The sequence below is a fragment of the Salvia splendens genome, chromosome 12 (assembly GCF_004379255.2).
Source record: "Salvia splendens isolate huo1 chromosome 12, SspV2, whole genome shotgun sequence".
NCBI lineage: Eukaryota > Viridiplantae > Streptophyta > Magnoliopsida > Lamiales > Lamiaceae > Salvia > Salvia splendens.
The window spans coordinates 6,841,010-6,857,251 of record NC_056043.1 but is presented as its reverse complement, the minus strand read 5'-3'; the positions used below and the strand labels follow the sequence as shown (position 1 = coordinate 6,857,251).

The 16,242-nt window shown below is 32.8% G+C and overlaps 2 protein-coding genes and 3 non-coding genes across 6 annotated transcripts; 1 reads left to right on the top strand and 4 right to left on the bottom strand.

Annotated features, from left to right (window-relative positions):
* Positions 1–219: 219 nt before the first annotated feature.
* Positions 220–4,032, top strand: LOC121759742 (type I inositol polyphosphate 5-phosphatase 2-like). Its single transcript, XM_042155425.1, has 10 exons — positions 220–507; positions 614–713; positions 799–891; positions 1,085–1,172; positions 1,309–1,413; positions 1,645–2,413; positions 2,566–2,750; positions 2,835–2,943; positions 3,050–3,195; positions 3,674–4,032. The coding sequence occupies exons 1-10, from the start codon at positions 472–474 to the stop codon at positions 3,885–3,887; spliced, it is 1,845 nt and encodes a 614-aa protein (XP_042011359.1). The 5' UTR covers positions 220–471; the 3' UTR covers positions 3,888–4,032.
* A 292-nt stretch (positions 4,033–4,324) lies between these two features.
* On the bottom strand, positions 4,325–4,416 carry LOC121759796. The gene has a single exon (XR_006041740.1). It is a non-coding gene; the product is annotated as a small nucleolar RNA Z101 (small nucleolar RNA).
* A 28-nt stretch (positions 4,417–4,444) lies between these two features.
* On the bottom strand, positions 4,445–4,526 carry LOC121759803. Its single transcript, XR_006041747.1, has one exon. It is a non-coding gene; the product is annotated as a small nucleolar RNA snoR14 (small nucleolar RNA).
* A 57-nt stretch (positions 4,527–4,583) lies between these two features.
* LOC121759800 lies at positions 4,584–4,664 on the bottom strand. The gene has a single exon (XR_006041744.1). It is a non-coding gene; the product is annotated as a small nucleolar RNA U61 (small nucleolar RNA).
* A 1,369-nt stretch (positions 4,665–6,033) lies between these two features.
* Positions 6,034–12,614, bottom strand: LOC121759741 (ribose-phosphate pyrophosphokinase 1-like). Of its 2 annotated transcripts, none has more exons than XM_042155422.1 (8): positions 12,382–12,614; positions 11,974–12,141; positions 10,683–10,931; positions 10,389–10,532; positions 10,135–10,302; positions 8,385–8,454; positions 7,018–7,099; positions 6,034–6,648 (listed from the first exon to the last, which is right to left on the bottom strand). In XM_042155422.1, the coding sequence occupies exons 1-8, from the start codon at positions 12,469–12,471 to the stop codon at positions 6,468–6,470; spliced, it is 1,152 nt and encodes a 383-aa protein (XP_042011356.1). In that variant the 5' UTR covers positions 12,472–12,614; the 3' UTR covers positions 6,034–6,467. The 2 variants fall into 2 exon arrangements, with proteins under 2 accessions (XP_042011356.1, XP_042011358.1); XM_042155424.1 differs by having other exon boundaries at positions 11,974–12,138.
* Positions 12,615–16,242: the final 3,628 nt, after the last annotated feature.

Sequence of the window (16,242 nt, the reverse complement as noted above, 5' to 3'; positions counted from 1 at the left end):
CAATCTTGATTATTAATTTATTACCACATAAACAAATACACAATCACGCAAGAAGCAGACAAATCTTGCATGGGGTGGACTAAATAATCATATGAAAATGGGGATTATGAATTTGTGATCACTGTAGATGGCAGCCAGATTTCAAATTGACAGAGACATTCTAATATTTCAAAATGAGGGTTGGTATCTTCTTGAGTTTTCAATGGATTTGATTTTCATGATGAAAACGACACCATCTATGTCTGGACCATCAAAAAATAAACTGTGCAAGTTGTGGCAGTGGATGCCTCTTGAGCTTGACCATTACTTTATTGTTTTCCCTTTCTCATCTGTCATCACTCGTTTGGTACAAGCCACAAGGCGCGAATCTTCCTTCAATTTGCCTAACAAATGCGGGCGTATGTATATATATATATATATTAGTGATTAGATTCACTGCAGCATCTGTGGGGCTTCAATTGTGATCCGAGCATGAAGAGACAGAGTAGAAGGGGAAAGCAGTCTGAGGTAAAAGATGGTTGCTTGGAGTTGTGCCTTTGATGTGTTTGTAGAAATGTTTCAGAGAATGTAGAGGTTTTGATGATTAAGTTTTTTTTTTTTTAATTTATGTCAGCCGTTCTGGCCCTCCATTATGATGAAAAAGTGGTTGAATATCAAGCCGAAGGTTTATGATTTCAGTGAAGATGAAGTGGACACAGAAAGTGAAGATGATGGTATGGCCTGTTTCAACCATGTTTCTTGCTTCATCAGTTTTTGAGCTTTCCTTTTGGTTTCTGACATTACTGATGTTTTGGGCAGCTTGCTCTTGTAAAGATGAATCTACTATGCTTGATGATCATGTCGACTCGACGAGGGCATTTCAATCTGCTTGCTCAACCAAAACTACAGCAGGTAGTTTTAAGATTGTATGTTGTTTTGAAATCAAATCTTTGTAATTCGTTGTGTTAGATATTAAAAATGCAGGGAAACTTGGTTTTTCGAATGTATATAGCATTTGCTTGATCAAATACTAGACTATATCCTTTTGGAATGTGAATTTCTCAAAGAATATCCGGTCTTATCCAAAATGATTCTGATAATCCAGGTAAACCTCCAACTGGAATCTCGATGAAACACAGGAGGGGAAAATCAGAAACTCTGCGACTTCAGTATATAAATACAAAAGATGTGAGGTTTGGCTCAGTAAGAAATCATAAATATCTAGTATTGCCTGTGGCGATGTTACTTTTAACATCTACTACTCGGCTGTTATTGGACTGGTTTTATTTGTTCGATCTCTGTGGTAAGAAAGGGATTTTGTGCACGCAGAGTAAATATAGGTACTTGGAATGTTGCTGGAAGAATTCCAGATGATGATCTTGATATTGATGAATGGCTGTGTATGCAAGAGCCAGCTGATATATACATATTCGGGTAAGCTTAGCAGCAAAATCTTGAAATCATTCCGAAGATTGATAGCTATTCATGCTATCTCAAGAAAATCTTCTCTAAATTTCAAACCAATTTGACTTTGTGATACGACCAAAATATTCCTACTTGAGATCACCAGCAATATATATAATGGAAACTGTGGTTTTCTCCTAAGTTTCTAGTTATTCTTGAAAGCACTCAATAATCCTAGTTTCCTTTTATGGATCATCACAGCTTCCAGGAAGTGGTTCCCTTGAGTGCAGGCAACGTTCTTGTTGCAGAAAGCAGAAGGCCGATCTCCAGATGGGAGGCTATCATCCGCAGAACATTGAATACGTCAGCAGAACCCGGAAGCAAACACAAAAGCTACAGCGCACCGCCCTCTCCTGTTTTCAGGACTTCCTCTGCTTCTGATACATTGGCTGATGAGGCAGATACTCCTGCACTCGACATATTTGCCGATAATTCTGGAGGCGCCACTATGGACAGTGACTCGAAGATCAGTAGGAAGAAGATCTGGGACAACAGATTGGACTGGCCAGAGCAATCACTCGATGCTACATCTCATCAAGCTATATCGTCTAGGTCCCTACGAAGAGTGCTGAGCAGCTCAGCAAGAATAGGCTGGACGAGTAATGGTCTTACCTCCAGCCCTCAAAATTTCCCACGATTAAAGAGGATGCACAGAAGCTTTGGAAATCTACAGACGATCCACATGGATCAACATGATGAGCTCGATGAAGTTGTGGATTATCTGTCTGAGGAGTTGGATGAAATTCCTGGCGAGGAAGAAGATTGTTTCTCGGAAATGTCAGATTTCAGAAATGAGGATGCAGTGTCAACCACTCCAAGGAAGTCACAGCCAGTGTATGTACGGATCGTGAGTAAACAGATGGTCGGTATATATGTGTCAGTGTGGGTGCGCAGAAGGCTGAGGCGACACATAAACCACTTGAAGGTCTCCCCAGTTGGAGTGGGGCTTATGGGATACATGGGCAACAAGGTTTGCTCATTCCTCTGGTTTTTAAGTTTAGTTTTTGCAAAAAGTAGCATGATGCACCTTCATCTTAATCATTGATTGACAATTTCATGTCTCAAATTGTGAAGATTATACCTCAGCTGTTAACCTTACTGTTTCCTTTTTGCCTCTCACAGGGATCTGTCTCCATAAGCATGTCACTCTTTCATAGTCGTTTATGCTTTGTCTGCTCTCATCTAACCTCGGGCGAAAAAATTGGGGCCGAGCAAAGGCGCAACGCTGATGTTCTTGAAATCATAAGGCGGACTCATTTCTCAACCCTCTTTGACATTGATCAGCCTCAGACAATTCCCTCTCACGAGTAAGAAAGCTATATCTTATTCTTGTATTCAATGTGCTCTTGATTATGAATAAATGACTGATTACACAATCTCTCAACAAACAGCAAAATATTCTGGTTTGGAGATTTGAATTATCGGATCAATATGTCAGATTCAGAAGTGAGAAAGCTTGTCGAGAAGAAGCAGTGGGCTCTGCTTCTCAACAACGATCAGGTATAGACCTAAATCGGAACTACCAGTACTACTAGTGCTTTGATGTTTTAAGTAGTGAGGGTGAAACAAATTAAGCAGAACTGTAATAGTTAGAGCATGTTCGCAGTTATGCCGGGAACTCAGAAATGGACATGTGTTTGATGGTTGGAAAGAAGGGATGATCAACTTTGCTCCAACTTATAAGTATGAGATCAACACAGATAGATACGTTGGTCAAAATCCTAAAGGAGAAAAGAAAAGATCCCCAGCATGGTAAGTCCGTAAGGAAATTTATAGAAACCACAAAAGAATGTGGTTAGATACAGCTCTCAATCCGACCAAACATTTATAGATTCACAGTCAGAAAATATACCAGATTTTGGTCCTAAATTTCTTGTTTAGGATATAGTACTCCATGGTCTCTCTGTTCCATAATAATAGAGTCATTTTACAATTTTTGTTCGTCCCAAAGTAACAGAGTCATTTCTCTTTTTAATAAAAATCAACACATTTCTTCTCACCTACTTTACTCTCACTTACTTTATTCTTTACCTTTTTCATTTCTTACTTTATTATTCTTTTACTTAACTCACGTAACACAATTTTTTTTTAATCTTAATGCCGAAAAGAAATGTCTCTATAACTATGAAACAGAGACCAAACATACATAAATGAATGGTCTAGAATAATCTCGATTTAACTCAACAAGCCTTTTATTTAGGTTATAAATTTAACAATATATGGTATGCAGGTGTGACAGGATACTATGGTTTGGTAAAGGGATTAAGCAGCTGGATTACAAGAGATCGGAAATGAGGCTTTCAGATCATAGACCAGTGAGTTCTTCATTCATAGTGGAAGTTGAGATATTGGATCAACGGAAGCTCAAAAAGGCACTACACTTTTCAAGCGCTGTGGTACTGGTACATCCTGAGTTTTTTGTAAACCAACCTCAAGAATTTTGAACTTAGAGATAAATTCATAGCTAGATTATTAGTGTTTGTGATGTTTATCATTTGTATGATTTGGATCTAATAGAATCAAGTGTAAGATTGGAAATACCTTGTTAAGAATACTATCAGTTAATACTTGGCATACAATTTTTTCAAAGAATTTGTAAGAATCAACATCTCTTACTTAAATCATCTCAGATCCTCTGTTGTGTATAAACATTTCACAACCTTTTTTTTACAATCTTGGAAACAAATACGCCTGAATCCGTACACGTTTAACACGGCCCTTAAATTTTTATAGAACTGAGTCATAGCCAAACTGTCTTATGAAAATAAAAAACTGAAGATATAATGAAAAGGGATGAGTTAGATCCAAATTTAATATTTAAGGATAGGATAGTGTTAAATGTAAAAGAAAAGAAAAGAAAATAAAAAAAATTAGATAAATTGGAGGGCATCAGTTCTCCAAGGTGAGTTATCGTCACAACAAATCAGTCGCAAATTACCCATTTGACAAAAAAAGATTCATCCTCTGCCCCAAAATCAACAAAATTGAATTTGAAATTTAAGCGATCAGAACCTGTCGGGATTCACTTTTAACATCACAAACAATCAGGGGATTGACAGACATGAATTATATCGTCACCTCGCTAAAATCAAATAGAAGTTTTTGATTTCAAGTTAAAATAAGAGGAAGAGAAAGGAGTAGAGCTCAGAACTTCTTAGAGGGTTGTGCACCGTCACCGACGACAAGCGTCTTGGGTCACAGTTGAATATTCATCACAGCAAATTCATGCGAAATAGAAAAGCACAAATTCGAGAAACTGAATGCAGAAGCGGAGAGCTTATTAGATGTAGAAGCGGAGTGAAGAGTGAAGAGTGAAGAGTGAATGGTGAAAGAAGCAATTTATAGCGATTTGGTGATGGTAGCAAGGAAACCCTAGATGCGTTATACTGCGCTACGATATTTTGATGTCGCCGCCTTTTTACCCTAATTATCGACTCAAGCTAAATAAAAATACTATATATTTTAAAGTTTTTACATTTGATTTTTTAATATTATTAACTATATTATTTATAGATGAAGACATTACCCAATTTACTTGTTTGATTGTTTACATTTTACTTACTCCTTTCGATTGTGTATGTTATAATTATTCCAACTATTTAGTTACTGAGATAATTATAGAATTAGTATATTATTTAATATAATTTTTTAAACTAAAACCACCTACATGGTGAGACCAAAGTGATTTAATATTATTACTTTTGTTAAATCGTAAATTATTTCAAATAAATAAAACTTGATGAAATCAATAGTCTATGCTTTAGTTTCCAGTTTCAAAATTTTCTCAATGTGAATAAATAGTTTTAAAAATTAAAATAAAATACAGAACAAATAACTGAATTAGGTAGTGTCTTAAAAAGCACATATTCATGGAGTGACTTTAAACAAAACATTCGCATTAATAAATTAGTATTACTCTCTCATTCCCCCTACAAATATGAACTTTTGAAGAAGCACGGGTATTAATTCACTATTGATAAAGTAAGAGATATAAAAAAGAAAAATGTGAGTGAAATAGTGTTAGTGAAGAATAGGTCTCACGATTCTCACCTCACTCACGAGAAAATAAAAAAGTTACCTAGATAGAAATTTTATACTTTTAAAAGACGAAGTAAATTGAAAATAGTATATCTTTTAAAAGTGAATAATAGAACATTATCTTTTATCAATAAAATAAATTATTATTATCATGTGCATTGATACTTAAGTATGAATGAGATGCTCTAGAGAATATTTTATTTGGTAACATTAGTTGCAATAATAATAATAATGAATTGGCTATAGGCATGTATGATAAAACAGAAAAGATTATGCATTTTTGTTTTCTCTTCAATTTATGTATTTTGCATAAATTACCTTTCACAAAAAATTATTAATCATTTTGTTTCTCTTCGATTTATGCACCTTTGCATGACTATGAATATCTTGTTATTATCTCAAAATATGTCAGTAATAGTACAACTTCATTTCCTCATTAAATATCCATATTAACTCGATATCCTGAAATTGAGTGATCTTGCTTTTTGTTACTACTACAATATAGACATGATAAAATACTCAGCGAATTATTGCTTCAAGAAAGTTAAGGTATTACAATGGCAAAGCCATGAATATACATAAGTTGTAATTGATTCGTTAATAATTCACTGGAAACAATGAATGATGTTCCAAAACATGGAGAGAAGTCAAAGGAAAAAAAATGAAAATGAAAATGAAAAAAAATCTACCAACAAGTATCAACTCCTTGCTTATTTTGTACCAGAAAATGAAAAAAAAAGGAAACAAAAAAGACCTGTTTTGAGCTTATCACCATTTTCAATTCCAGAGATATCTACTCTGGGATTCATGAAAAGATCATTTCCAAAGACCGAGTTCTATTGCTATGATTTATGAATGTGAAATGTCCCTTGTGGAGTTGAGTTGCAGGAGATGATGAGATTGCAGAACAGAAGGTGAACTGGTAAAATAAGCTTCTTCAACGGAAAAGGTTTGTCGCCATCATCAAGCAAACATAGTATAATTTATCACTGGAAAATGCTACTCACAGAACAATCATCATGAACTCGCCTTATTGTTTCGCCCATGAGGTTAGCAACTGAAAGAACTGTCAGTTGGGGGAAATAGTTTTCCTCCGAGACTGGAAGTGTATTTGTAACAATAACTTCGTGGAACAGCCCACTCGACAACCTCTCAATTGCAGGGGGACTGTAAAAGAACAACATCAATAGAAATAGGGTAAGTCTCAAATCAAATTTGTATCTACTGGTTCACTACTCTGCATGAATATTTTAGAAAGAATAAGTACACTACTACTTTCTAGAATGAACCAGTTTTGTATAATTTGCTAAGTAATCAACAAGAGCAGATTATAGAAATCTACAGAGAAACTTAAACTAAGATGATTGAAAAACACCATTATTAGCCAGCAATATTGACACATTGCTATATCACAAGGAAATTACTAATTAACATGATAGAGCAGCACAAGAATGTTTATTTGTGTCATCAAAGGATCCTCGATATTACATATAATGATAAATGGTGAAAAGAGCCACAGAGAACAAAGGCTAATACCTGAAAACCGCATGAGTACTACATGCATAGACTTCCCGAGCACCTACATCATGCAGCAAATCTGCACCTTTGGCTATAGTTCCTTTAGAGCCACAAAACAAATAGAAAAATAGTAAATCAGCTTTGTCTATTGAAGAGATGGGGAATAAAAAGGGGGAAGAGTGAGAGAGAAAAGATGTTGCATCACAAGCCGAATATTACAAGTCAAGCTGCTTCAGCAAAGACAGTGCAAACTTAAAGAAAATAGGCACTTGTAAGGTAAAACTAGTTTAACCCATTTTTTTCAAATTCTGTTAGTTATGAGTTATAGGCGATGCAGCTGCCAGTCAGCAGTGTGAGACAGGAAGTCACGAGAAGATACATAATCTCCTTTTTGCCTGAACAACTCATGGTCTACTCACGATTGTGGTTCTAAATGAACTTTTTAACTTCTCATGATAAATTACTGTGGAAAGCCTCCGATATAACTTAAGTTAATATCATCAAGGCTCATCTTGTAAATTTTGCTGGTCCTGTTTTGATAAAGAGAAGTTTCACCCAAAGATGTGACTTGAATTCAATGTCCTTTCTGAAGTTCGGGGATTATACAAATTTTCTTACTAGTGCATTGAGGTTTAAGGAGGCTCTATCTTTAAAAGTGGCATTTTCTGAGGATAGAGGAGATATATTTGGGATTCGGTAATGTTTTACGCTTTTGAAGGTCCATATGTGAAGATAGTTTAATCACGGCAGGAAGTTACATAATTGCATCAAAGTCAAGGATTTAGAAAAAGGGAGGATCATTGGGTAGTCTGAAATAAGTAACAGATTCAAGGTAACATTTAAATCAGAGGAGCTCAATATATTTTTGGTAACAATGACAAGCGGACATTGAGACATGACTTCCTTCCCATGTGTATCTTGACCCCCGATGAATTGTAAAATTAAGTCTGCCAAGAACACAGCCCACCAGCCCACAACCAGTTCAATTTTTAAGATTTATACATATGGCGACCTGCATTTCAGCAGTTATCCCCCCCCCCCCCCCCACACACACACACAATATTACTATTCTAGCTATGTCCCAATTCAGCTAGATTCTCTCTTGTTAGGGCCAGGATAATGTGCAAAGAACACTAAAGGCATCGACCTAGACTCCACTCATGTTTTCTTGAAGTATAGTTTCAACCAAAGAATGTTGTTTGATAACCACGACACCCATCAAAATAAAGCTCATTGATCCTTAATGGTAGTTCCATGTATTAGTTAATGGTTTAACTAATTATGAACTTAATTACATTTGTAGGTTTAGAAGAATGAATATTAAGCAATAATTAGATGATATATATATATATATATATATAAATTATTCATTTTATTCTATTTACCTGCTGTATCTATCATGTCATCTAACATCACTGCAACTTTTCCTTTAACATCACCTATCAGATTCATTACCTGTAAATCAAACGTAAGATGACCAAGAAATAAAAATTAAATTGCAACAAAGAAAAGAGTAAGATAAATGCATCTTTTCGCAGTTGTGATAAGAAGATTATCGGTGTTATATATGCTGATAAATTTTCAAAATACTATCAGTGATGTTCTGAAAATATGTAGCTTAACGTGTACATTAGGATGTTTGTTCATGAACAGCTGGTGTCTGTCACCTTCAACGGAACCATCAAAGTGTATGGTTTTCTATAAATAAGTTGTGGTGTCACACTGCTACTAATGGAAGTAGAAGACCGAGATCCAATAATGTAAGCCATGAAAATTGATGATAATTAGGATGTTAATCAAGGACCATGAATTGGAGAAGAACTTGGCCATTTGAACATCATGTGAATTTTGATGTTTGGGATCCAAACATCCTTTTCAGAAGTGTGAACTCTTAGATAAAGAAGAGAAGTTCCGGAAATGGACAACTGTGCTGTGTGTGCAAAAGAACAATGGAATGTTTTAGCCAATAACACCCCCACCCCCAAAACATTTGGCCAGAGGTGCACTTATCCAAGTATGACAATTAAGGTATTTTTGTTTGAGGAATCAACCTAAGGAAATTAATGCTCAAATTGCATGCAAACATATGGGAAAAGGTCCATCTAATATTGGATCCAAAAGTCTTATTTAAACATACCTTGTATGGGGAAAAGGTAGGATTTTGGGATTTGACACCATAGGCTCTAGAAACCAATTACTTGCAATTGCACTAAACATGAAAGCAATTTCAAGGGGCACTATCGAAGGACATTATATTCGAACACCAAATTAGATAAATGATATATATAGGGTGTGGTTATTATGATTCCACCTCTTATTGTTAGTCCATGAGTATAAAATTATTAATTCATGTAATTTACTGCACTAGAAAGGAAAAAAAATCACCACATCCAGGATTCAATCCTAGGTAGTTTCATTATTTAGTGCAGTAGATTACACAGCAGATCATAAATTTAATACATCGTGTGAAATATAATAAAAGGGGACTCATGGATTCATGATAATAGGGCAACTCATTTCATCTATCTACACATATATACACATAGAGAGAAAGCTAATTACTAGGGATGAAAAATTCAGTGGACATGGCAAGTTGTCAGAGATTATGATACATAAATGATCATTGCTGTTCCACCAAGCATTAGGCTGTTGAAGGTCCGTGATTATGGTAATAAATTGAGAATGATTCCTTCATTTAGGAACGAAAATGACAGGAACGAAAATGACACATCTGGCATAGAACACTTATATTTTAGTGGAGTCAAATATGAAATATCAAAAAGGGAGATGCATGCATAAGGTGTTAGATTAAAAATGATGACAGTTAAATAAATTAAGAATACGGTTGTGATGCATAGTACATTCACCAAGTGTGGACGATATATAACATGTTCCTACATTTACTAACTCAATTAAAATCCATCTGCTTAATAAATTGGTAGTTAACTTCAAAGAAAACTGTTAATAGAACTATTTTATTTAGGTTGTGCCACATTGAGTAGCCTTTCTGTGCTTGATTCAATTTAAAGGAAACAAGCAAGATAAGATGTAGAAATTCATTGGGTTTGTCTTGTACAAAAATATTAATTTGAGAGAATGTGAAAAAACGATTAAGCAAGAAAAGGTTAGTAATACCTCAGCAACATTATGCCCCGAACGCCTTTTGTCCACAATGGCCAAAGGTGCGTCAGATAACTTCTTCGCAAAAGCTCGTGCCCGTGCAACTCCTCCAACATCAGGTGAGACAACTACCAAGTCACCAGAGCATATCTTCTTGCTGGCAAGGTAATCAAGGATGACAGGCTTTTGCATAAAAACAAAGCCAAAAACAAAACACAATATGAGTAAGAATAGAAAACAAGTAATAAAGGTGAAATCTTTACTTATACCTGGCAGTACACGTGGTCCACGGGAATATCAAAGTAACCCATGGATTGCCCTGAGTGAATATCACAGGCAAGAACACGATCTGCACCTGCTTCTGTGATAAGATTGGCTACTAATTTGGCAGAAATAGATTCACGTCCTTGGGTCTATATAGAAGAGAAATTAAAGTAGCAGAGCAAAAGTTCAGTAACATTTCCTCTAGAATCTATTCAATGAACTTCTAATTTGTAAGTACTCATCAGCCATCAAAGTGCAAAGAATTCATCAAAAGTCTGATATATTATTAAAAAATCCACCTTTCTATCAGCTCGCGCATATCCAAAGTATGGGATCACTGCAGTGATATTTTTGGCTGAAGCTCTTCGGCAAGCATCTATCATTATAAGAAGCTCCATAAGATTTTCGTTAGCTGGAGGACAGGAGGGCTGGACCAGGTACACATCACAGCCACGGACACTCTCTTGCAACTGAACATATATCTCTCCATCTGCAAATCGCTTAATCCGGATATTTCCAAGGTTGAGGCCCATATACTTAGCAATTTCCTAAGTGAGAAGCAATCCATCAAATTTAGTGAAGAAGTAGAATAATGAATGCAGAAGGCAAAAGCATAACAGTAAAAGAGAAACTACAACAGTTGCATGATAAAACAACCAAGCTCTATTAAATGTTGTGCGACACTCTTCCCCAGGTTCATTTCCTCTCCCTCCCTTCTCCACCCCTATCAAACCCTTTTTTTTCTCTATTCACTAATTCATAAGTGCATTTGGTAGCAGCAAACCCCCAAAAATCTTTCAATGCATTCAAACTTGCAAAACAAATTGACAGAGTTAAAATCTGAAGAAACATAGAATTAGTGTTTCCTGCAACAAAGATCAAGGTGGCCCAGTACACCAGAAATGGAAGGAGTTAAAAATCACATCATCTCATGATGTGTTGAATTAAAAATAGTAAAGATTAAAATATGGGATAAATAAGTCCCTTAGTCCCTAAATATATCTGTATATACACATATATGATATGCATACACGTACAAGCACAACCAGTTCAATTCACATATATTCACAAGCTAAATTGTTAGGTAACAGTAATAGACTGTTTAAACTCTTTGATCATGTAGAACAATACTCTTTACAGTACAAGAAATAGAATGAAAGGTAAAACTGAATTAGACCAGAGAGTTTCTTGAAGCAATGCAGTTTCAATCACAATAACTAACATAGGAAGTAAGTAATAGCATATATCACTCGCAGAGACAAAAATAAAAGCAATTTACAACAAGGCCATTGAACTGAAGTATATATATACGTGCTCAGCTTCGAGCACATCATCCATGTAATGCTCACTCGTAAAATTTCATTTCCTACATGACATGTCCCTACATTCAAGCCATGCTTCCCCACACACCATGATCAACTCACGCAAGACTTAGTGCCATTATGTACGAGTTTAAAATGAAACCTTCCACACCCCACATAACCAAAGGCAAGTGTTTTATAAGCTTGCAATCAAACCAAAGGCAAGACATAAAGCAATTAACCATAAAACATCAAAATCCATTCATGAGCAAAAGGGGTGGGGATTTACCTGAGAAAGCATAAAATTGCCAGTACCGGAGAAAATTTTGATCTCGTTATTAATGTTTTTATCGACAACATTCTCCAATCGTCTCGACTGCAAGTACTTTGGTAATGTCTGGTCGTTGAGAACAGGAACGCGAGGCTTCCCGTTCACCGCATCTGTCAACTCGCACTTCTATCCACGCAAAGGCAACAGAATCAGAAAAAAAACGAAACATGGAAAACACGTACAGAAACCTAATTTCAATCAAATTAAAAGCGGTGCTACAAAGCCTTAAACAAATTCATGAACGTTAGTCATCAATGAGAAAAAGAAAAAAAAATTAAATGGCTGTTGAGTCCAATCTCAAACAATCAGTCAGTCGGCATGGAGCAACAAGAGAGAGAAGAATAAGAAAAAAACAGAGAGTGTTACGGCGGGAGAGAAGCGTGCGGTGGGAGTAGGAAAAGCGGAGCGCGAGAAAAGAGGAGAAGCGGTTGGCGGCGGCAAGAGCAAAGAGGCCATCAAGGAGAGGTGTGTGTATATTGAGTTTGAATCTCCTCTCCTCTGCTCTCCCTCTTTATATATTTTCGCCGCAGAATCCACAGAGAAAGGAAGATTTCGGTCGGTAGTGACGACTCACCATCGCTTCTCAATTTCAGTAAAACGTAATTAATGAAACGCTCCTTTTTCTTTGCCTTTTTTTCCTTTTTAAATTCTAGAGTGAAGTACGTCCCTGAACTATGCCTTTTGCACACCAATAGTCCCTGGACTTTAAAAATATCGTGGATAGTCCCTGAACTAAGGTGTAATCACATTTATAGTACTTTTTCACTATTCATCACAATTTTACACCCAAAATGCCCCCAATGCATGAAGGGCATTTTGGGACTTTCATATATAGGTACTGAATTTAATATTTTCTTTATCTCTTTCTCTAATACTGAATATGATATATTCTTATAGTTTGAGTACTGAATTTGATATTTTCTTTATCACTTTAAATTAAGAATTGATAGTATAAAATTGTAATTCTAAACTTGAAAACAAAGAAAATATGTCATTTGAATTATTTTAAAGAGAGTGAAAAATTACAAAAATTGTACTACATAAATTTAACAGTATAAAAGTGAAAAATATGAATTATTTCAAAAAACTAAAAACAAAAGTAGCTAGAAAAATGGAGTACGTAGTAGGGTTTCGAACGGGTAGCAAAATAGAGAGAATTATAATTTAATGTCTAATTATAAATATATTAATTTTTATAATTAATATATTTTAAGAATTTCATATTATTTTTTATAATTTAATGTCTAATTATAAATATATTTTAACGTCAAATGATATTTATTTTTATAATTATATTATTTTTTGTTTTAATTTTTTACTTTCTAAAAGTGTTTGAAAAAGTGATAAAGAAAATATCAAATTCAGTACTCAAACTATAAGAATATATCATATTCAGTACTAGAGAAAGAGATAAAGAAAATATCAAATTCAGTACCTAGATATGAAAGTCCCAAAATGCCCTTCATGCCTTGGGGGCATTTTGGGTGTAAAATTGTGATGAATAGTGAAAAAGTACCATAAATGTGATTACACCTTAGTTCAGGGACTACCCACGATATTTTTAAAATTCAGGAACCATTGGTGTGCAAAAAGCATAGTTCAGGGACCATTTATGTAGTTCACTCTAAATTCTAATATTACTACTTTCGTCCCACAAATTTAGCTGTATTTATATTTTTGTTGTTATTGAATCATTTTTTTAGCTAAAAAATAACAAATTTAATCTCATTCTTTAATCTATTTCATTATCTATTCCTTTTTGAGTTGGCATTGAGTCATTTTTCCTTTTTTATCTAACAAAAAACACCTTCTTATCTCTTCTGTTTTATTTATGTTATTATCTCTAAATATTTATACTTTATTCTCTTATATTTTACTAGTATTTATTAATATATAATTTTTTTTCTTTTCATTTAGCTTAATAAACAATATTTTTTAAATCTCATGTTTATAAAAGAGTGAACTACGTAAATGGTATCTGATTTCGCACATAAATGGTACCTGATCTTTATTTTATATCGTTTTTGGTACTCATAACAAAAATAACCATAGATACCAAACATGTGTTTTTTTAATAGAGGATATTTTTGGAAATTTCAATTAAATAGTACCAAACATGTGATTATTTTTCTTCCTTTCTTATTTCTTTTTTTCTTCTTTAGTTTCTTATTCTTTCTTTTTTCTTCATTTTCTTCTTTCTTTTTAGTATTTTATCTTCCTTTCTTCTTTCTTTTTTCTCCTTAATTTATATTTCCCCTTTTTTCTATTCTCCTCTTTTCCTTCTTTCTTTTTAGTGTTTTATACATACATCTAATTGCATTCATAATATAAATTAAGAACAAAACGCCTAATTAAATTAATTATTTAAAGTAATTAAATCAATTGAATATTTTTTATCAAATTATTTTATTCCCATTTTGGGGTTGAAACACCTAACTAAAAATATTCAACTCTTTATATCATTGTGAATACAGTTTTAAATTTTTATTAAGACTATATTGATTAGTTATTAATTTAATATAAAAATAATAATAGTAATTATATACTATTGTATGATTCATAATTTAAATAATTATAATGTAATTATTTATTAATTAATATTAGTTTTTAGTATTATAACAATAATATTATTATAAAAATAAACATAATTATAATTATAATTATAATAATGTATATTTAAGTGATATTAAAAAAATAAATTAATTATTAATTTATAACATTAAAATAATAATATTAATATTGATTAATAATAATAGTATAAAGAGTGCGGATAATGAGAGAAATATTATAATATCATTTTTGGTACTAGTTTTGTGTATGTCCAAATTATCCTCTATGACACAAATGAGAAAATGTATTTGTTTAGATGGCATTTTGGGGTGAAAATTGCATCAGGTACCAAAAATGTGATTTATATGTATAAAAAACGATATAAAATAAAAATCAGATACCATTTATATGCGAAAGTAAAAGATTATGTATCATTTATATAGTTCTATTTATAAAATGCATCAACTATCTTTAACAAAAATATAATCAAATAGGAGTAATATAAGTTGTAATATAAAATTAATAAAAATAAAAAAGATAAAAAGTACATTAAAATATTTGTAAGAAAATGAAGTTTGCTTTCATTTTTTATTATATAAATATAATAAAACCACATATTAAATTATTTTCGCTCATAATGCATTGCCCAACTTTTCAAAAACCCTTTCCGCACACTCTAAATTAAAATATTTACAGTGAGTTGAATGAGAATAAATAAATTCACTATGTTAAAATATTTGAAACATAATATTGTAACATAACTCAAAACGATATAGTTGCATTGAGGGTAGGTAGTAATTTACCCATTAATTTCAAACGAGATTATTAGACCATAGGATATACCGATATAATTGAAAGTAGTTATCTTTAAAGGGTAGATAGATAACTCCTCTATTTTACAGATATTCTCATTATTAAAGATGACAGATATATAAGTGATCATCATTAATATTGCAATAAAATTATTATTATTATAAATAAAAATTGATAGGATATTTTAAATAAAAAATTATAACAAAAATGAAATTATTTTATTTTGGAAATTTAGACCAAAATTTTGAATGATTTGATATTTTCTTTTCATTAGAAAGGATAGTAATATAACAAAATACAGAGTATCTTTGGTTTTGGAAATTTGGATTGATTGCCAAATTTTAAGTGATTTTATAAATTTGAATAACATGAATCTTCATTAACAAATCCACCGTTGATTTTTCTAGATCGATTTGCTCATTAAAAATTTTCTAGATATTTTTAGAATACTGGTATATAATAGTACCGGTTATGTACATACATGTTTTATTATGAAAGCTTATTAATAACAGTCTAATATTGCATTGAACATTAAAATCATTTTATTTTTAGTTAAATCAACTGTATTTTAGAAAATGAATTAATTGAAACCTTCGTCATTGATAAGACTCGAACTTCTTATTCAATTGGAAGATCAATCTATAATATATTTTCATAATCAAATACTTTAAATAATTTTTTATTCTTAATTTAAATTATTCACATTTAAATCTTTTATATACTACAATTTTTTGATTCATTAGGTCCTCCATCATTTACCAAAGTATTTTGTTTTAATAGATTCGTTTACAATTTTTTTGTTTTATTAATTCCGTTTACATATTCTTTTGTTTCATTAAGTCCTTGTACTACTGCATTTTGATT